The sequence below is a fragment of the Dermacentor variabilis genome, chromosome 8, assembly GCF_050947875.1.
Source record: "Dermacentor variabilis isolate Ectoservices chromosome 8, ASM5094787v1, whole genome shotgun sequence".
Taxonomy (NCBI): domain Eukaryota; kingdom Metazoa; phylum Arthropoda; class Arachnida; order Ixodida; family Ixodidae; genus Dermacentor; species Dermacentor variabilis.
Window position 1 is genome coordinate 135330321 of NC_134575.1, and position 21898 is coordinate 135352218.

A 21898-nucleotide genomic window follows, 5' to 3' on the forward strand; every position below is an offset into this window, starting at 1 on the left:
GAGGAGGGCTTGACGGAAGCAGAAATTCGTAAGACCATTCTGCAAAGTGGCAATGATTTGAAATTCATCGAACATCTAGGTAACCGAATTCTAAGCAAAAAAATGGGAACAGGAAGAAATTAGGCAAGAACAGGAAGAATTTAGGCAAAAACAGGAGGAAGCTAGGTAGAAACTGAAAAGCACTTCGAAGGAAAAAGGCTTAACAGAAGTAACGTGGCACTACGTTGGCGCATTGAACAAAGAGATTCAAGGTTTGGAGCAGTCAGTCGAACGAAGTCAACAGCAGCTTCAGAAATCTGTAAGCTCGACGCAGGGAAAGTGGGAGAAAATCGATAGCAGATTTTGGCCCAGAAAAGGAGTAGCACCTGCGAGATTAGCAGCAGATTCATAGGTGCACTAGAACTGCTAGCAGTTAACGATGCCTTAGAGGCAACAGAGGCCGTTAAAGACCGTAGTATAGTACCTGGAATATAATGGCTAGTGTGCCGTCCACCCGCTCTTTTCAGTGGAGGAGCGTGGCGCCGCCTGCAATGAATGCCCACGGTGGCCGGCAGAGGTCGCTGCCATACGGGTGGGTGTAGACTACGCGTGTCGTCTGCTTCGCACATCAGTTTCGCAGCGGTTGCGTCGGTTTCCATGTTTGCGTTCTCAGTGTTATTACAGTGTTGCGTGTTTGTTCTTGGTGTTATAAAAGAGTGAGTGTGTCGCTGTGGTGTTTGTGTGCCTGTCATTACAAGAACTATATGGCGGCGGTGAAAAAATGCCGAAGCTAAAGAGACAGTGCAAGGAGAGGACCTGCTTTGCGCCGTTGTGTAAAAGCGGTTACCGCTCGAACACAGAGCGTGTATCCTTGTTCACTGCACCATCTGATGTGAAGCGGCTAGCAGAATGGGCAAGAATGATTAAGAGAACGGACAGAAGACTAGCACCAACTGCTGTGGTTTGCGAAAAACATTTCGAAAGCAGTTTAATCGAGCGCGCGTTCTCTGTCACCGTGAACGGCGTCGTCCACGAGATTCCTCGCGATAAACCGCGCCTGAAACCCGACGCCGTACCCACGATATTTCCTGAGTATCCTAAGAACCTTGTGCCTAAAGTGCCAGTAAAAAGAAAAACAAGAAATCTGTGCGAGCAAGATCTAAAGCTTCCATCAAAGCGGCGCAAGCGGGGTGAGTCAGCTGCCTCTGAGCTGTGCTCAGCCGTAGAGGGAGCGGAAACAGCGAGTCTCGAAGGTGTCCACCAGAATGCTGCTGTACCTGAAGAGTGCATCCCACGCAGTGGCTTTGAAGCAGGAAGAGCGCAAAATGATGGAGCTCAGTGCCTGCAAAACACTACTGAAAGTCTGATTACAAAGACGGCGCCGAATAAAACAACACACGAAGAAGGGGGACACGAGACAGCACGTAGGCGCCGTGTCTGTTCGTGCTGTCTCGTGTCCCCCTTCTTCGTGTGTTGTTTTATTCGGCGCCGTCTTTGTAATCATGCTTAACCAACTAGCCCGCCAACACATGCTCAGTTACTGAAAGTCGCCATCCGTTCAGCGACCTCTCTATTCCTGTCGCGTGGATGAAAGTGCCATCTCTGCCAGCAGAATCAGTAGCTTACGCTTATTGTGAAGCCGAAATAAATAACTTCGCCACCCTTTTCATTGAGAGAATGGTATTGTTCGAAAAGCCTTTGCCTGAGCGACAGTCAGTAGTAGCCACGGTTTACTTGAGAGGGAGAGAGAAATCAAAACAAGTCCTCACAACTCGTCATGAGGCCGAATCCCTGAACAAGAACGTTTCCTTGACAGTTCTTTGTGGTGGATGCGGCCTAAAGCCTGCTTCAAAGAAGCACACTTCCTACATAGATGTATTTTGCGGAAAAATGCTTGTTATCTACGAAGTCTGAAGGGGAGTCCTGCGGTATTTTTTGCAAGTACCAAAGAGTTCTAGCTGAAAACCAAGCCTGCAGGAGAAAGAAAAGGGAAAAGGCAAGCGCAGGGAAGCATGGCGAAAAGAAACACTGTAAGAACACTTCTCGAAATTTGTCGAGAACCAAGAAACGACTCCCAACTGCAAAAGAACGGGTGGCACACATGAAAGAGCAAAATGAGGCTGTTAGCGAAGAGGCATTTGAAAATAAAATTAAATCTCTTCCTCACAAACAGCAACTCGCTGTCAAGAACTGCTTCCTCGCTGCAAGACGAAAGTCACATAAAAGCATGCGATACAATGATGAGTGGATCATAGAATGCATGATGAAGATGCGAAGCCCGAAGTTGTATGAACATCTCCGCAGAGAAACCATTATGGTACTGCCTGGGAGAACTTGCCTGCAAAGGTATCTGCAACGCTTCAAGGGTGGCTTTGGCCTCAGTGCCAATATTTTCAATGCCTTGGCTGAAAAGACGAAGGCCATGGATGTTTACAGTCGACACGGTGGTCTCGTCATCGATGAGATCAAGCTTTCAGAGCACCTAAATGTAAAATCAGCAGGTGAGTAAAGCTTCATTGCATATTCTTCGAAACCCCTGCGTACATGAAGAAGATGGAGTATTCTGCTAATCGCTATGATTTTCTTCAAACGAAATGTATTACGATCGAACGCCCATATGCCTAAGGTGTTCTGCAATGTGTTGCTTTTTATTGCAATATTAATTATATGAACACGTACTCCAGGTAAATTTTCGCAACCGCCGTAATGTTCTGTGTAAAGTTAAAGTGCGGTAAGATCCATTCACACCCATGAGCGCCGTAGGTGTGCGTGCAACGGCGCGCCAAAAATTATGATGGTTTGATGCACACAGTCTTCCCGTGCGCTCTATGTGGGAGCTGACATTCAAGCGCGAGCTACAGGGGGCAGCAAGCTCCTCTAGCCCGGCCGTGGCTGCGCATGGCTGTTCGCGCACCGCACCTTTGCGACGGGTGCATAGCCTAATTAGGGCGAGCCGAGATGGTTTGTGGCTACATAAACGCTCTCTGTTCGCTTTGAGTTGGAGGTCGTGTAACCTCAAATTCTGGAACGGCGGTGAAGCGAGAGGCATTTCCTCCCCGCTGCATGTGCTCTCCACCAGAGTTCCTGTTCATCGAGTGCTGTCCGTCAAGAAGTACCGGTGCGCACGCGACACCGTACTTGTAAATTGAATTAGCGAACCTTTACTGTAACCTATACGACTGATAAAACTACGAACCTTAATACTTCGTGTAGGTTAACGCTTTGCCATCGCTATAAATTGCTCGCCTTTCATGTGAAACTGACATGTTTACATTGTTTTACTAACGACTGATATGTTCCAACCTTTCTTGAGATGTCGAAGTAAATCTGGATGTTCCTCCTGTGCTTCTTTTTTACAATTAAGGCCACATTGAAGGTTTTGTCGACCTCGGGGGTCATACACCTGCTGACCAGAAGAATGTGCTGGCAGACCATGGCATGGTAGTGCTGTTTCAGCCATTTACTGGTTAGCTGACTTATTTTTCTTTTTTGCTTCGCAACCGTATAATATGTAAGGCTTATGCTCTCAGAAAATACTTATACCTTTATGCAGGAAGCTGGACACAAATTCTTGGCGTTCTTGCCTCCAAGGCCAATGTGAAATCCGCGACACTGGCAAAAATCATTGTGGAAACAGCCATCCTTGCGGAAAAAGCTGGTCTCTTTGTGGACTGCATAACATGCGACGGCGCCAGCTGGAATAGGAGCATGTGGCGGCTGTTTGGAATACACGGTGAGATATCTTATTTGAGTGCAACATGCTAAGTTGTTCTTGCAATGCTGTGCTAGTACTGCAGCACACGCTTTACGATTTTTTAACTTGTGACGAATTAATCGCCAACCGTGGTGGAGCAGTGGCTTTGTTGTAGAGCGCGCTGCAAAGCCCGAGGGTGCGGGATCAAATCATTGCTGCAGCGGCAGCATTTCGACTGGGGCGAAATGCAAAAACGCCCACGTACCGCGCATTGGGTGGACGTTAAAGCACCCCAGGTGGTGAAAATTAATCCATTAGTCCAGTCACCCACCACGGTCTGCCTTATAATCTTATTGTGGTTTTGGCATGTAAAACCACACAATTTTTTTTTTAAATTAGGTAATAACTGCTTCTCCTTAACATGTTTTCTTTCTTTATTTTTTACAAGGTTCTGCAAGCCACGTTCGGAGCAGCACCAAGCACTCAGTCGATCCGAAGAGGCAGCTGTTCTTTGTGCCCGATTTTCCACACTTAATGAAGAACGTGAGAAATGGATTTGTTGTATAAGGGTACCTGACACCAACTTGACATGTCCACAGTGGTATTGTTCAAGCAGCTTTCGAAGCAGATCGGGAAAGTGTTACACTGAAAGTGATGCCGAGCATTACAAATGCACACATTAAGCCGAACTGTTTCGAAAAAATGAAGGTGCACGTGGACATCGCGTTTCAGCTCTTCATGCGATCAGGTCATCAAAGGGCTATTTGTGTACAGGGAGCGCATTGAGTCTTCGTATGGGACTGTGCAGCCGACTGTACATTTTGTGAAAGAAATGAATCGCCTGATTCGTGTCATGACATCACGGACAAGCGGAAAGGCGCTCAAGCCTGGAAGTCCAAACATGCGCTTTTTGAAAGGATTTCTTGAATATTTGCGAGAGTGCGAGCAGTATGCAAAACCGGCTGGTGATGGTTTTTTTACAGAAAGCACAGCTTCTGGACTAAGGGTTACCATCACAAGTATCCTTAATCTGTTGTCCTACCTGTCATCTACCGTGGGCTTCAAATATCTTTTAACGTCCCGCTTAAGTCAAGATAAGCTAGAAAACCTTTTTGGAATAATTAGACAATCATCAGGCTGCAATGACCATCCAACAGTTTCGCAGTTTCTCGTGACTGTCAACTTACTGGCATTTTATAATCTAGCCAAACCACCCAGAGGAGGAAACTGCCCACCAGACGTAGTCAGAGCACTGCTGAATCCAAATTAGTTGTGTGCAACAACAGGCAGGAGCCTACTGGACAGGATATAGACGGCCTTCTTGACCGCGGAAGTATCAATGAAGCTGAGGATGTCATTCAATCTCTTGCGTCCAGTGGTGAACATGAAGCTTACACAGAAAGAAAGGAGCAATAGCGCTTTGATATACTATACTGCAGGCTATGTTGCACGAAAAATCATTGCCAAAAATTCTTGTCCCCAGTGTGCAGGCTGCCTTTGCGTAAGGAAAGCAGAAGCTAGTGCCGACGTTGCTTCATATTTCACAACCCATTTTGACAATGGAGGCCTTGTGTATCCTAGTCAGACCTTATCAACAGCTGTGAAGGCCATGGAAGATGCATTTACTGCGTTCTTTAGTAAAAACAAGTTGCATGTAGCGAGTCTAGCTGGTTTTTCAAGTCAGGTGCAGACACTGGCCTTTCCACAACTAGGGTGCCCAGAGCACGAAAAAGCAACTTTGACCGCAGTTGTAAAGTTCTATGTTCTTTTGAGGTTTCGCCTCTTTTGCAAAAAGCATCAACAAAGAGAGGGAAGCGCAAAGAAAACGGCAGAAGCTCCTTAAACTGCGTCACTGCAACTAGATCTATCTTCATGTATGTGTGCTTTATCTCATCTAGTGCAGTATTGTGCCTCCGTTTGACTGTTCTTCCACTTGAATAAAATCTTTGTTACGCTTAAATAAAAGCTCTGTTTCCTATTTGTGTTCAAGTACATCAGACATAGAAAGAAAACTGCACGTGTTTACCAGCTTTAAGAAATTTATATAGTACACGGAACACCAGCAGTCCATTTTACAGGCTAACTTACTTATTATCATATACCCTCGGGACCGAATGGGCATTATGAGCCAGGGGATGGGTACATTGTTTACAAACAATCAAAAACATTCAAACCTATCAGAACAACAATAAGAAACAGGCAGAAACAACAGCAAATAAAAAGAAAAAGAAAGAACAGCGAAATCCGAGTCATTTCGAAAGATGATCGGGTACAGCGGTCTTGAATGGTTATGCATTAATATAACATTAATAGAACAGTAATATAACCTCAGCATTCTTTTATTTTATTAGAATAAAAATGTAACCTAACACTTACCTTTAAAAAAATTACTCTGCTATTATGGCTAGAATAAAAAACAGGCATCCTTAGCTATCGCCTAAGAGATCTCGACGCGAAGGTGAACACCTTGTAAAGCTTACTGTAATTCACCTTAATCCACCCTAATCCTCTGTCATCCACCCTAATGCTCCTTAATAAACCATGATTCCCCCTAATTCAACCTAATCCACCTTAACCCTATCACTAATCAATCAATAATTAAATTTACTAATCATTAATCATCTCTTATACACGGCTGGACATGCTTTGGTTCGCTTCTGGCCTTTCTTCGGTCGCGTGATACTTTCTGAACCTCACAACACAACCATTAAACATGGAGATCTAAGGCTTTTGCCTTAAAAATTAAGTTTTCCCTTCGATAGAAACACTGGAGATTCCACGATCGAAGCCGAGCTGGCACAAGCTTTTCACGCAAGCGACAAGCGCCAAAGAAGCCTGTTGTAATCAGAACAAACCCTAATCAATAATCAGCTACCCACATTTGAACTGTGCTGCGGCTACGGCTTAATAAAAACAAAAAGCGCAGCAGCCCGCTAGCCGATGCGGTGGAAACAAGACGAGTTACGAGGACCCGATGGTGCCGCGGCACCCACCCGCACTGCAGCGCCCCTAGCGGCAGCCGTCGGCATTCATTGCATCCGGTGCCACCCGGGAGGCCGCGGACGGCACACTAGCCAGTATATTCTAGGCACTATAACCGTAGTGAGAGCGTACGAGGTGCTGTGCCAACAGAGCACTGTAGAGAAAGCTAGGCCATCTGCGAATGAATTGGTACAGTCACCGCGTGTGTCCATCGCTTGTAATGTTAACTAGGTTGTTAACGAAGTACAGAGTACTGCTGACCCGACAGACGTGAGAATCCATGTCGAGTCAGATCTGCGTGCCGCAGTGAAGTGCCAGCTGGACGATGCAATTGAGGGCAGGTCGCAGTATTGCGAGCTGCGTAGCTAAAGGGAAGACAACTGCATTGTTCAGGGATCGGTGCAACTCTCCGCCAGTCTAGGTAGCCAAGAGAGGGATGATTTAGTTAGGAATCATTCAGACTGTGCGGGTGAGACAGCGATCGAGACCAACGAGCTGTGTGCCGATGCACAGCGTGAGCTGGGCAATGCATTAGAGGGCAGTTTGTAGGAGTGTGAGTTGCATAGCTCGAGTAAAGACTGCTGCATTGTTTCAGAGTCGGTTGAGCTGTCCGCCAGTCGAGGCAAACAGAGAGTTGATTTAAATATCACTCAGACTGTGCGGGTAGGAGAGTGATCCGGACCGACGAGATGTGAGGCGCGAGAAGGCCGCATGAAAGAGAATTCAAAGCGAGAACGCCGTAGAAGAAAGCACGGTAAAGATCAGAAAGCGGTAAATAATGTAGCGCAGCCAAAAACGGCGACAGACGCAAAAAGGCAGGGCGCGAGGAAAAGAAAGGTGCGGTCGTCGTTGATGACGTTGGCGCATCCAGTACGTTCGAGCCACCGGACAAAAAGAGACCGAGAAGCATGTTCTGCGCGAATGCGGACAAAGGGCACGGGGCAGTTATGTTCCTCGTGTTGGAATCTCAGCGCTGACACCCGTTATTGCAATCGCACCGCTGGCACGAGTTGTTGCAATCGGGTTGCAAGCCCCAAGGGTAGCGTTGGCCTGGCGGCCTGGGGCACAACTGGAAGCATCCGAAGGTCCCGGCAAAGCATGAGTCGACTGGTAACAGAACAACTTGTTTATTCTAGCATCGCAAAAGAGCGGGCGGTCAGGTCGACCGAAGTGGAGAGACGGGAGTGCACGTTACTCAACAGAAGAAATCGGAGCCTCTCTCGGCGTCCGGGAGCAGCTGCTTTTATACTCTCGCAGTTGAGGGCAAGAAGGAACGCCTCGTCAGAGGCACACGTGATGCGCCGCTCGGGCACGTTGAGACGAGTAGGTGACGCATCCGCCGGGCCGGCGCCGTCAGACCTCCTCGCTTCACAGTTGGGGGAGCTCCTCTCCCCGGCTGCCGCGCTTTGACAAGCGTGGGCACCAACATGCACACACACACACACGCGCACTTGAAGACACGTGGCATTGAAACATGCCTGGACGCGCTTGGCGGGGAGGCGTAGCGGCGGCGCCGAACGGGCCAAAATGTCCGCCGCTTTGAACGAAGCCCCGGCGTCCGTTGCATCCGCGCCGGCTGTACCGCGCGTCGTAGGCGAAACGTAACACTCGTCATTCCGTCATCCTTTTCGGGGTGCAGCATGTAGTGCGAAGGAGGGCAAGGTGGCAAGACGAGACGAGGTGATAGGGAGTCACGACGCGGTTAGTCGAGTTCGTGATGAAAGCCTGGTGCCAGGACGCAAATTGGCCAGAGACTGTAACATTTTGAAGGAGCTGATAGTGTGTCAGCTCTTTTGTCGTTCGTGGATAGCCAGAATAGCGTTCGAACCGCGACCACCTCGAGTACGGCTCATAAGTATGAGTCAGTCTTAAACGTTTGGAACGGGAGTCCAAGACAGCTTCCATAGAAATAAAACACGTTTTTTCGTTTTGAAAATTTGAAGATTTTCACGATTGGAGACTAGAATTTCTTTCAATATGTAAGGTATGAGCTTTGTTTATATTGTGGTTTGAGAAGCTCTGAGATTTGAAAGATTTTGAAAGATGCGTTTTCTGTAAACCTTTAGTTTTGCGAGATGTTAATTAACGAGTAGATAGTTTTTTTTTTTTTTTTGTGAGTAACCTGAAGGTCAAGTTTATCGGTGAGAGGCCTATGGTAACGCGCGTGAGTATTAGTTAACCTTCTTTATTTCTAGAAGAGTTTTCGAAGTTTCTATGTTGAAGCACCTAGGTTTTCAGTAAGTGCGTAAATTACATGGAAAAGCGCTCTTAGTTCCATTAGCGCATGTCCTGTGCAGACGGAAGGAAGCAGAACGTTTATGACTCGGTTGCTCGTGTGTGTCTTGAGGGCGGCCGCGTTCCGACTTCTCTAGTAAGTGTGCGTCGAACTAGTTATTAGAAGACGAATTTGTTTAAGGGTTCTGCGGAGTCCGTAAGTTACGCAAGTTAAGTTTCTCGTTTAAGGTACGTGTCCTGTATGGACTAGAGGAAGAAACAAAGCGCAACAAATCGCGAGCGGCAACGATACTAGCCACGTTTACACTGATACGTTAGAAGTGCACCCTATTCATACGCTGACGCTTGTAACACAGCTAAGACATTCGCCCACTCTTATCGGTAACGTGCCGTATTAAGATAGTAGTGAAGACAGATGCCGCAGTTTCTGCAGCATTCCGGCCATGTGTTTCTATGTCACTGGCAGCTATGCGCACCCATCTGTTTCTGTCCCCTCAAACATGGACATGGACAAACGTGGATATGGCTACTTTATTGCCGCAAACTTGCCGATATTAACGATATTATTTATTACTAATACGGAAGAAACTGCTTCAATGCACGTAATGTACTCACGAGAAAATAAAAAAAAATCGCGTTCGGCGCAATCGGCTTGCTCCGCCAGCCGCCATTTTTGTTTTGGTGTCCCGCGCTACAAACAGTGACAGCCGCCTATTTGTTGACCTGTCGTCATCCCGCAGCAAACGCGAGATGAAAAAAAAAAATCTTTCTTTTTGCGGGAAATTTAACCCACGTAATGATCGCACCCATGAATTTGTGTCAATTCTTTTGACAAAAAAGTGCTATCATTACACGAGTAAATACAGTAATTTCATAGCACAATTTCCATATAATTTTTTAAGTAAAGGCAGTTGGACATTAGGAAATACAGAATTTTGCTGAGCTGTTTGTTTTAGGTCTCAAAGAGTACAGCTTCACGTCGCCCAATTAGGGGGGGGGGGGGATGAACAATGTTAAGAATTGGCAAATAGGCCGGCCAGAGATGCATACGCCTGACAAGCTACTTTGTACTTAACTAACTGGAAAGAGGAGCACGCCATTTGAGGAAGGAGGCCAAACACATTACAGGCAGGTCTGCTCAAGCAATGAAGACCAAGCCCATGCTGTTTAAGAAGTGAAAGTCAGGATATGGCCGCAAAACTAGATTTGAAGTCCTACCAAAGATCTGAAAATCTTACAATAGTTGGTTGTTCTGAGAAGCAAGGACAGCAGCCTGCATCACTTAATTGCACGCATGCTGAGGATCAAACATACAGCATACAAGCCACAGTTTCAGGAGCATGGCACAGCTACTCACATGAGCTACCTGCTCCAGACAACATTACACCAAGAAACCCCACATTTATCCAAAGCATTTTATTTGCATGCACTAGAAATGTGTTACAGATTGTCTTTTAGTTTAAAAGTTCACACTAAGACATTCTGCACCAATCACAAAATCAAATGAGGTAGTCGCAGTCCAGAAGATATAAGATATATACAAGGCCTTCAATAGTTGCACACACCATATGGCAAGCACTGAAATCTAAATCTTGTACACAAATAGCCTGGTGCATATGTCCCTAGGAAGTCTAAAAACAAGATCCAGCAAATCCTTTCATCAAATATTTGATGGAATGGTCTTTGAATGCTTGTGGACAGGTGGCCTCAATAACCACTGTGTCTAAATGTCGACTCGGGTGATTACAGAGGAATAGTTATGTTTATGATAGCCTAAATTTACAGCAGCACCATAAATTGGAAACTGCATCAATGGAAAAGTTAATTTTAGCTAAAATTCCGTGAATTGCCTATTTCATTAGTGACTAAAGTGCACATGTTGCAGCTCAGGATTATCAAGCCTGTCAGTTGTCATGGCATCTGCATTTTGTGCAAATATGAAGACTAGCTAGCACCAGTTTGAAGATGGCACTTCCAAACTGGTAGTGAAATGCGCTGCCATTCCCGTGGTCATTTTCTCACAAACACTCCTTGAGCAATGTTAAAATGAATGGAACACCAAGCTATTTGGTCACAGATTTTTCAAACTAATTTTGCAAACTCCACTAAACAAGCAATTAAACAATTTCTGGTGCATGCCATGGCTATAAATATAGGCCAGCAAAAAACAAACTGTTTCTTCCCCTAGTATACTGAATGGAAACGGTCATCACTGCAGTTCCCTGCATAGGAACTATATTTATTTATTTTTACATGCTGCAGCCCACATGGTCTATAGTCAGAGTGAGCTAAAGACGGACAAAATGCGAATAGCAAAGTCATGAGCATAAAAATTCAGCACAACATGCAAGCGGTAAACACAGATACTAACTAAATAGTGTAGAACACAAGAGATATTCAGTAATAAGGACTATACAAAGCTGGAAGGCACAGCAGAAAAGTGTTGTGACAAAGTGTAACAGGGCACCCTCTAAAACCATTAAGCATCTCCAATTGATTGTAACAACTGAGATAAAAGATAATGAGCAATTTTTACTGGGTATATAACATGTACCAAATGTTACTGGCCTGCTTAACATAATTTCATGGAAGCCAAATCACAGTCCAGTGCAGAGTGATGTGAGGGTAGGTACAAACAGCAGGTACAAAATACTATATATTGTGGCACATAGAGGCACTCAATGTACCCAGTACGCAGCAACAGAAAAATGCAGGTGCACAGCGTCTTGACTGCAACAGCGCTCATCAGCCAGAGGTACTGTGAGCACGCAATTGCTGCACAAATTAAAGTGCTGAACACTCTCCCACTTCCAATACCAATGGAACTGGGTTTTACCATTGTGATTAAATCTGTGGGTTATTACTTTTGGGTAGAATAAACGAGCGTTGAGCCAGTTTGGGCTTATTTTCAATTTTTACCAGCCAATTTCTTACACCAATACGACAATCGGCGATTATTTGATCAACTGTGTCATCGGTGGTTGAATTGTCCTAAAAAAGAAATATCAGGTCTGACTGGTAGAGAAGAAATATGGTACTACAAGTACATCAGTGCTACCGTCAGTAAAAGCTTGGCATGGCATGACAGTCAGAAGAAAAAACACGGAAACAACAAAAGGTTACCAATTAAATAATAGCATTAAAGTATCTCAAACAAGAAAAAAAAACAATCTTGAGACTTTTTTGGACTTTTTTTGCAGTAAAACGTTCAAAACCTTCAGATACCTAATGTCTCATCATATTGCAGTGGTGTCATTGTTGATTATTATATTCTGTATGCAATTATAAAAAAGAGAAATTTGGCATCTAATATGTCTTCTAATATCTAGCAATGTTTCCTCCAAACAAACTTTGGGAAAATATAAGTGTACTATTGTGAATAGATATATAACCCGCCACAGTGGCTGAGTGGCTATGGAGCTACGCTGTTAAGCAAGACGTCGCGGGATCAAATCCCGGCCGCGGCGGCCGCATTTCGATGAGGGCGAAATGCAAAAACGCCCGCGTCTCGGTCATTGCAAGCACATAAAAGAAGCATTGGTGGTCAGAATTAATCCTGAATGGGCCCAGCAATATGGCGTGCCTCATAATAAAATCGTGGTGTTAGCACGTAACACCCCAGAATTCCATTCCCACAAGCTGTCCTCACCAGCCTCTACCTTATTCATCGTCAGCCTGGTTACGTCCACTTCAGGGCAAAGGCCTCTCCCATACTTCTCCAGCTACCCCGGTCAGGTACTAATTGTGGCCATGTCATCCCTGCAAACTTCTTAATCTCATCCGCCCACCTAATTTTTTGCCGCCTCCTGCTAAGCTTCCCTCCCTTGGAATCCAGTCCGTAACCCTTAATGACCATCGGTTATCTTCCCCCCTCATTACATGTCCTGACCATGCCCCATTTCTTTTTCTTGATTTCAACTAAGATGTCATTAACTCGCGTTCGTTCCCTCACCCAATCTGCTCTTTTCTTATCCCTTAATGTTACGCCCATCACTCTTTCCATAGCTTGTTGCGCCGTCCTCAACTTAAGTAAAACCCTTTTAGTAAGCCTCCAGGTTTCTACCCATTACATGAGTACTGGTAAGACATAGCTGTTATACATTTTTCTCTTGAGGAATAACGGCAACCTGCTGTTCATGATCTGAGAATGCCTGCCAAACGCACCCCAGCCCATTCTTGTTCTTCCGATTATTTCAGTCTCATGATCCGGATCCGTGGTCACTACCTGGCCTAAGTAGATGTATTCCCTTACCACTTCCAGTGCCTCGCTACCTAACCTAAACTGCTGTTCTCTACCGAGACTGTTAAAAATTACTTTAGTTTTCTGCAGATTAATTTTTAGACCTAACCTTCGGATTTGCCTCTCCAGATCAGTGAGCATGCATTGCAATTGCTCCCCTGAGTTACTAAGCAAGGCAATATCATCAGCGAATTGCAAGTTACTAAGGTATTCTCCATTAACTTTTATCCCCAATTCTTCCCAATCCAGGTCTCTGAATACCTCCTGTAAACACGCTGTGAATAGCATTGGAGAGACTGTATCTCCCTGCCTGACGCCTTTCTTTATTGGGATTTTGTTGCTTTCTTTATGGAGGACTACGGTGGCCGTGGAGCCGCTATAGATATCTTTCAGTATTTTTACATACGGCTCGTCTACACCCTGGTTCCGTAATGCCTCTATGACTGCTGAGGTTTCGACTGAATGAAACACTTTCTCGTAATCAATGAAAGCTATATATAAGGGTCGATTATATTCCGCACATTTCTCTATCACCTGATTGATAGTATGAATATGGTCTATTGTTGAGTAGCCTTTATGGAATCCAGACTGGTCCTTTGGTTGACGGAAGTCTAAGGTGTTCCTGATTCTATTTGCGATGATTAACTTAGTAAATACTTTGTAGGCAACTGACATTAAGCTGATCGGTCTATAATTTTTTTATTCTTTGGCGTCCCCTTTCTTATGGATTGGGATTATGTTAGCGTTCTTCCAAGATTCCGGTACGCTCGAGGTTATGCGGCATTGCGTATACAGTGTGGCCAGTTTTTCTAGAACAATCTGTCCACCATCCTTCAACAAATCTGCTGTTACCTGATCCTCCCCAGCTGCCTTCCCCCTTTGCATATCTCCCAAGGCTTTCTTTACTTCTTCCGGCGTTACCTTTGGAATTTCGAATTCTTCTAGACTATTCTCTCTTCAATAATCGTCGTGCAATCGTCGTGTAATCGTGTGTAATCGTGTAATCGTCGTGCAATCGTCGTGCAATACAGTACTAGTGGCACCACTAGTGCTGTATAAATCTCTATAGAACTCCTCAGCCATTTGAACTATCTCATCCATATTAGTAATGATATTGCCGGCTTTGTCTCTTAACGCATACATCTGATTCTTGCCAATTCCTAGTTTCTTCTTCACTGCTTTTAGGCTTCCTCCGTTCCTGAGAGCTTGTTCAATTCTATCCATATTATACTTCCTTATGTCAGCTGTCTTACGCTTGTTGATTAAATTCAAAAGTTCTGCCAGTTCTATTCTAGCTGTATGGTAAGAGGCTTTCATACATTGGCGTTTCTTGATCAGATCTTTCGCCTCCTGTGATAGCTTCTAGTATCCTGTCTAACGGAGTTGCCACCGACTTCTATTGCAGACTCCTTAATGATGCCCATAAGATTGTCGTTCATTGTTTCAACACTAAGGTCCTCTTCCCGAGTTAAAGTGGAACACCTGTAGCTTGATCCGGAATTCCTCTATTTTCCCTCTTACCGCGAACTCATTGATCGGCTTCTTATGTACCAGTTTCTTCCGTTCCTTGAAGTCTAGGCTAATTCGAGTTCTTACCTTCCTATGGCCACTGCAGCGCACCTTGCCGAGTACGTCTACATCTTGTATGATGCCAGAGTTAGCGCAGACTATAAGGGCTATTTCATTTATAGTCTCGTCATTCAGGCTCCTCCACGCCCACTTTTGTTTATCCCGCATGCGGAAGAAGGCATTCATTATCCGCATATTATTCCGTTCTGCAAAGTCTACTAATAACTCTCCCCTGCTATTCCTAGTGCCTATGCCATATTCCCCCACTGACTTGTCTCCAGCCTGATTCTTGTCTACCCTGGCATTGAAGTCGCCAATCAGTATAGTGTATTTTGTTTTGACTTTACCCAGTGCCGATTCCACGTCTTCATAGAAGCTTTCGACTTCCTGGTCATCATGACTGGATGTAGGGGCTTAGATCTGTACGACCTTCAATTTGTACCTCTTATTAAATTTCACAACAAGACGTGCCACCCTCTCGTTAATGCTATAGAATTCCTGTATGTTACCAGCTATATTCTTATTAATCAGGAGTCCGACTCCTAGTTCTCGTCTCTCCGCTAGGCCCCGGTAGCACAGGACGTGCCCGCTTTTTAGCACTGTATATGCTTCATTTGTCCTCCTAACTTCACTGAGCCCTATTATATCCAATTTACTGCCCTCTAATTCCTCCAATGGCACTGCTAGACTCGCCTCACTAGATAACGTTCTAGCGTTAAACGTTGCTAGGTTCAGATTCCAATGGCGGCCTGCCCGGATCCAGGGATTCTTAGCACCCTCTGCTGCGTCACAGGTCTGAGCGCCGCCGTGGTCAGTTCCTTGGCAGCTGCTGGGGACTGAGGGCCGGGTTTGATTGTTGTATTCATATAGGAGATTGTGGCCAAGTACTGCACCAGGGTGGCCAATGCTGCTCTGGTGAGGGAGTGCGTTACCGGTTCTGGTCACCGGGATCAGGCTGCACTCCAGGCCTGTTTATGCAATTTTATCAACACGCATATTTTTTTTAATCCTGTGAAAAAGTGCGTGGCACCGGGATGCGAACCACGGTACTCTTGCACGCGAGGCGGATGCTCTACCTTTACGCCACCGCTGCACTGCCTTATTATACCGTATCAAATGCCTGTAAGCTGGGAGGCATTTCACCCTGTGCAAGTGGTCACTCATCGCACTTGTTGCCAAGCAATAAGCTCGGAACAGGGTCTTGCAACACAAAAAATTAAAAAAGAAGCATGCACCTTCGCTGTCCGCCAACCCGTGCCTCTTGCTACTGAGAGAATGGCTTTCTTACCATATGCAGACGTTTAGCGGCTAAGCATGCTTTACAGGCAAAATTTCACTACGAAATCAATGAATTCAGCACGAAATCGCCCCAATATTCTTAGATTAGATAGAAACAAATGATGAGAACCGTGTGTGCTCCCGCACAGCCAGCAATAGATTCGACTTGATTGGAATATTTGTAGTCAATCGGATATTCAATAATATTCGAACTTTTCGAATAATCACGCAACTCTAAATACAGGTTAGTCAGTTCCTACGGTAATGTACACCCACAAGGGTGTGATCCAGAAGTTCTCGGAACAGGCCTCGACACAAGCTAACCTTTGGCCAAGTCTAACCAAGCACACTTGCGTTCTGCCAGTGTCGAGGGGGCTACTCTACCTGTAGAGCTGTCATCTTGTACGGTTACCTATGCCTGTAACAGATCTGGTCCTATCGATTTATTCCCCCTTTTCTTTTTTGCTACCAATATTGTAACCGTCCGCCGCTTGAATTCCCAGTGCTTGTGGAAGGTGAACATTGCCGATGGGTGTCATTTACACTAGGATGTGCAGAGTTGTCTCCGCATTGTTGCGGCGACAGATGCATGCCTCATCCTGCTGCGAATATCTGCACCGGTATGTTTCTGCCCTTCAGCAACCAGCTGGAGCTTCAGATATCAAGGCACTTCCGTTTGTGTTACCGTACAGATTTTTCTTTCCGTTTCCTTTCATGCCATTGTAAATCTCGATCCATGGTCTTTTGTTTCCATCTTTCGCAATCTATTATCTCTATCCGTTTCTTTCACTTTTTTTAAATGACTTGTGGTGATTTATTTACACTTTCACTTACCCTGTACTTGGGTGCCAATTTTCTTGACCTCTTCCTCCATTTCACATCCACGTGACATAGGTGAAAATATTTTTGCACTTTATAGCCAGCCATTTCTTTTCATCCATGTTTCCAAGTCCATCTTCAAAACTATTTTTGCTCTGTGCTTCTCTTGCTTCGAAAGAAGTTCAAACCATGGTTTTACCCTGTGCCTACAATGTCAGTCAGTCCACCGACCTTTGGTTAACTTCCAAAGCCAGTAAAATCTCCGATTTAAAGGGCCCCTCGCCAGGTCTGGCCATTTTGAGCTGACAAGCACGGAGCATACAATGCGCGCCAACAATTGTGTTTGCAAAGATTACATCGCTACGCGCCGCATTTCAATCCGAACGCCATTTTTTCTTCTCCTCGCGGCCGCCGCGTTCGAGGTCAGACGTTGACATACTCGTGTCCCTGCGCCTAATGTACTTGTGTCCGCAGTGTGACGTCGCTCATGGTGACATGTGACATCGAGAATTATTCAAGGCAACATCTGTTGTGTGATCTGTTGCTTGAATTGACAAACTGAAGTTCGGGGAAATATTAAAACACACAAACGGAATGTCTGTGTTTCTCGTTTCACTTTGCACCAAAGCAAGAGAGATGTACTTCTGCATCGTCTGCTTGTTCCCACGGACGTGCAGTCACATGCGCAGATGCCGAAAGTTTGCCATTTACTACCGTGTTCCAGTGTGTGATCATGCTCTGTGATCCGCTTGTTCTGCCTCAGTATTCGTGTAGCACTGAATTATACCGCTAGTCATGTGTCCTTGTGCACAGCGCGCAAAATTGTGCGCTGCATGGAACGAGTCAATCACAACACCTTGCGCGCAATGCAGTCAACAAAAGTGCGCAGCGCCGAAAAGATAGCGTGAAGAAAAAAATTGAAGGCGGGGCCCGTGATGTATGTGTCACGCGATCATCGAGGTCTGGTATGGGAGAACACAGGGAAGGAATTTCACTTGCGGAGGCTAGACGGCGCAAGTGGAGAGAGTGTGTCACTATGCAGTGGAGCTTGCCTCCTGAAATCATGGGTTTGCGGCACTGAAATATTTCTACCTCGGCTATTAATGGAGCCGATTTGAAAAATGTTTGCGGTAGAACGCTCCCTAAAGGACATGTAACAATTTCCAGTGTATAATGAAGATTTGCTATGGGGCTGGGTGAGGGGCCCTTTAAAGCACAGAATGGAATTTGCAAACGTGAGCACAAAAGCCACCGCTGACGATCTGGCGATCAATGCAAGAGCTAGATGTTGAGTGATTTGGCAGCATGAGAGCACCCTTAATTTTGCACCAGCAACATGCCTTATTTCATCTGGTGTCCTACTGTTCAATTCAAAATTTGCTTCACCTCTCCTCCTTGCCTTTCTATTCATCCTCTTCTCTCTTTCTCTCTTCACCTCCAATACATCCATTGAACAGTGGCCCCTAGTTTCTTTTTAATCTCTACATTTATCTACATCAATGACTATATCCACAAAAAACATTTGTCAGCTGAAGAAGACAGAGACGTAAACTCGCACCAGAGCAAAAAGCACAAAAGTGTTGAAGCATAAAATTTTCTCGCTTCTCACTTCGAATTGTGACCAGCCTTGTGAGAATTAGGCATGGTATGAACTATCACAATGGAATGTGTGATTGGTACACAACTGGGTAGAAAAAGCTCTCAAGACCCAAAATTGAGCACCACTGTGATTGACCTGCAGCAATGTGCAAAATTAATCTAGTTTCTCATGCATTCGCATTGCATTTCGGTGTGGTGGTGCAATCACGGGTACACTTGACCATCGGAACAAAAGTTGTGCTTAGAAGTGCACACCTCGACAGACAAAAACAAGTCATTGCAAGTGAACTGGGAAGAAAAGTGAAACCAAGGGGTTCGGTTACTCCTTAGTCACAACCATGTTAGGTGAGCAGCCCATAGCCTTATATAAACTTAGGCATTCCAGTGATACATGTCCGTTAGCAAACCTCCTAAGGAGGAGTCCCCCGCACACACTACATGCGAGGCTCAAGTGCTCCAAAAGGCCTAGGGGAGACGGCTGCACAAATTTATCATGGGAACCATGACGGCCCAGGCAGGTGTGACCTGCCGAAATGCATAACACAGTGTAAACCTTCAAATGTTCCACGGGCGACTAGTTTATATAGAAGAGTAACCTTGGACCCATTCAAAACTTTAGCCAGTTGGTAGCATCCAGCCGACTGAAGCCAATTCCTGCTACAATGAATTTCCCAGACCACAGCAACAATAAAAAACTGCTGTTTGAAAACCTGTTGCCATGAGCATGGCGAAAAGAGCCAGAGAGAAGGGTTGTATAGGGATAGATTAAGCATGAGAGCATGTGAATAAGCTTCATTTTTATATTATTTGGATTAACTCCTTTTCTTCCCACTTGCTTTTGACAGCATTCCTTCGCACTTCGTGAGTTACTACTTTGTGATAGTGCTAATGTGAGCAAAAACATGTTATATGGTGAATGCATCAAACATGAGAGGGGTAAACATGTGCACGTCCCGTATGTCTAAACACACCTCTTCACCTCACAAAGCCGGAACACCATTCCAGGAAAATTTTTACAATTTGGTCGCCTTCACTTCTGATCATTAGTATTACGAAATCAATAAAATGTTGTTTATGTTAGAACTTACCTAGTACAGCAGTCATTTATTTGTAATTGCTTTGCTGAGGTATTCGCAACTGAAACTTCACTGTGTCCAAAATGCTGCTACCAGTTCTACGTTATCAGCATTTGGAGGCACCAAATCCTGCACGTCACTTTTGCTTGAAGGCACAGTCGCCATGGCTCTAGGACGGACAGTTGGCCTACTTGTTATTTCATTGCCGGTAAACAAGTAAAGTGCTGGGACGATGAGACACGAAGAAAGGGGGCACGTACAGAAAAGCTTGCATGTGCCCTCTTTCTGCGTGCTTGGTCATCCCATTACTCTACCAAGTTCCCCAGTGATGCCATGGCACTTTTCATGGAATTATCAACTTTGATTTATTGATTGATTTAGGTTGGATCACAAAGCATAGCGGGGGCACTGAGAAATGCTGTAATGAGGGGCTTTGGTTCTGAACAACTGGGGTTCTCTAGTGTGCACCTAAACTTGGGTGGGCCAGCATCTTTGTGCGTTCTGCTCCCATAAGAGTCAGTCGGTGGTGGCTGGGACTCAAACGTTATAAGTACTGTATTCAGAAGCACTGCATTTGGCAGGATTGTGCGAATGCATAGCCATATTGAATCTTTGTCGATGCGTAAAAAATGTGTAAGCCGTGTCGTGCCTGTCACACCGACTGAACTCTCAGCCTCCAACTCCCCTAGTGAGGTACGAATATCTCAGTGTTTGGATGTGAAGGCTTGAATCGCAAGTCTTCTTTCTTTTTTTAATGACTTTAGCTTGAGATATCTTTGTACAAGAAACAATAAAAGATTTGTTTGTTTTATGGAGTCTCAATGCAGTTCCCGCGCAAGATATAATTCTTGATGTCGTAAATTTTGCTGGAGTGCAATCTGTTGTAGTTGGATTAGACTACAATGAGACTTTCAGCAGCATTTTTGCTTTTACGCAGCCTTCAGAATGGCATTACATCATAGAGCTGGCCATTCACTGATGTTGTCCAACCTTTTCACATGCTGGATGGCAATAAAACAGGAAAATATAGCCGGTGGGTGGTGCGCCAATCTACGAGTCTCTCTCTCGTAATATCCACCTGAGAAGCTCTGAATATTGAGTTCACCCTAAAAGTGCGTGCCCAGCAAATGATTACTGTAAATGCAATTTCATTCTGAGCACCAACATTTTCCTTTTGTGACTCACTTGTCATAGGGCAAGCATGAGCAATGGACAACAGCACATAAAGGTGTACTAAAAAGGAATGTATAATCAGGTCACAATAACACAGCTAGGTTACACCACGGTCGGTCTCGACGCGCTCTCCCCTTACGGCCTGAGCAGGCGTCGAGGGGCCAATGCACTTTTTTCTGCGCTGCCGCACCGCTGTTCTCCGCGAGAGGGCGCCCCGAGCCAACCCTCGCTACGGTGTGTGGCGCCGTGTTTTGAACAAGTCGGTGCGCGTCCGGGCACATTTTTTCATGTGCTGGTTCCCTTCACTGTGTTGAAACGCGTGAGTGAAAGGTTTGTCCCGTGAAGTTACCTATCTACACGCCTGCCGCATGCTTCGTTCGCCTTGCCGAAGAGGTCAAGTTTCACAGTAAGTTTGTGCATCTGACTTTTCATGGTTACTCACGTCACAGACTTGTGAAGTTTCGCATGTCAAGATTGTCACTATGGTGTACTGCTGTGTGCCGTTTTGTCAGTCGCGGTCCGGAAAGACTCCCGGTGTGTCGTTTCACCAGTTTCCAGCTGATCAGGAACTGTGCGCCAAGTGGCAAAGAAACATTTCTCGGGAAAATTTCGTCATTAATGACAAATCGCCATCTACAACAGTATGCAGTAGGCACTTTTTGGTGACTGACTATGTCAGTGATTGCAAAATAAGAAAACGGTAGAGATTTGCATGCCTGGACAAGAGACGTCATCTCTGGAGTTGAGGAATGCGGCTTTGTAGTCATTCGCATTGTTACTGATAACTACTCTGCGAATAGAACGATGTTTAAGCTCATGGGGAATGGGTCATTGTCAACTCTTGTAAAGCATCCTCATGACCATGAAAGAGTAACTTTTTTAAGCTTTGATCCTTGCCACGTTTTCAAAAATGTCTGCAGTCAGTTTTTGGAACGTGAGCTCACAGATGGCACTGGCATCAGCAGTGGCACATTAGTGCCAAACTATACGAGCACCAGAAGGAAATGACCATAAGGTTGGCCAGAAATCTGAAAAGAAAACATGTATATCTGCCAAACCTTGAGAAAATAAACATGCTACGCGCCGTGCAGGTGTTTTCACCTCAAGTCATTGCAGCGCTGGAACATCTACAGCAGAACTCTCGAGCCAACTCTGCCCTCTTTGCTTTCAAGGATGCAACATCTACAATCAACTTCATGAAAGTGATGAAGAAGTGGTTCGACATTCATGACACAATGTACAAGGGAAGCAATT

At 45.3% G+C, this 21898-nt stretch overlaps 1 protein-coding gene across 2 annotated transcripts in view; it reads right to left on the bottom strand.

Annotated features, from left to right (window-relative positions):
• The window catches only part of LOC142590601 (N-fatty-acyl-amino acid synthase/hydrolase PM20D1-like), a 141278-nt gene that overhangs the window by 33648 nt on the left and 85732 nt on the right, over positions 1-21898 (bottom strand). The window contains exon 11 of one of the 2 annotated variants that reach the window (XM_075702914.1): positions 12907-21213. The exons of the other annotated variant lie outside the window; for it this stretch is intronic. Within the exon in view, the coding sequence (XP_075559029.1) occupies positions 21125-21213 (89 nt within the window). The 3' untranslated portion in view covers positions 12907-21124. Of the gene's footprint in view, positions 1-12906; positions 21214-21898 lie in introns of those variants that run through there. 2 annotated transcript variants of the gene reach the window in all.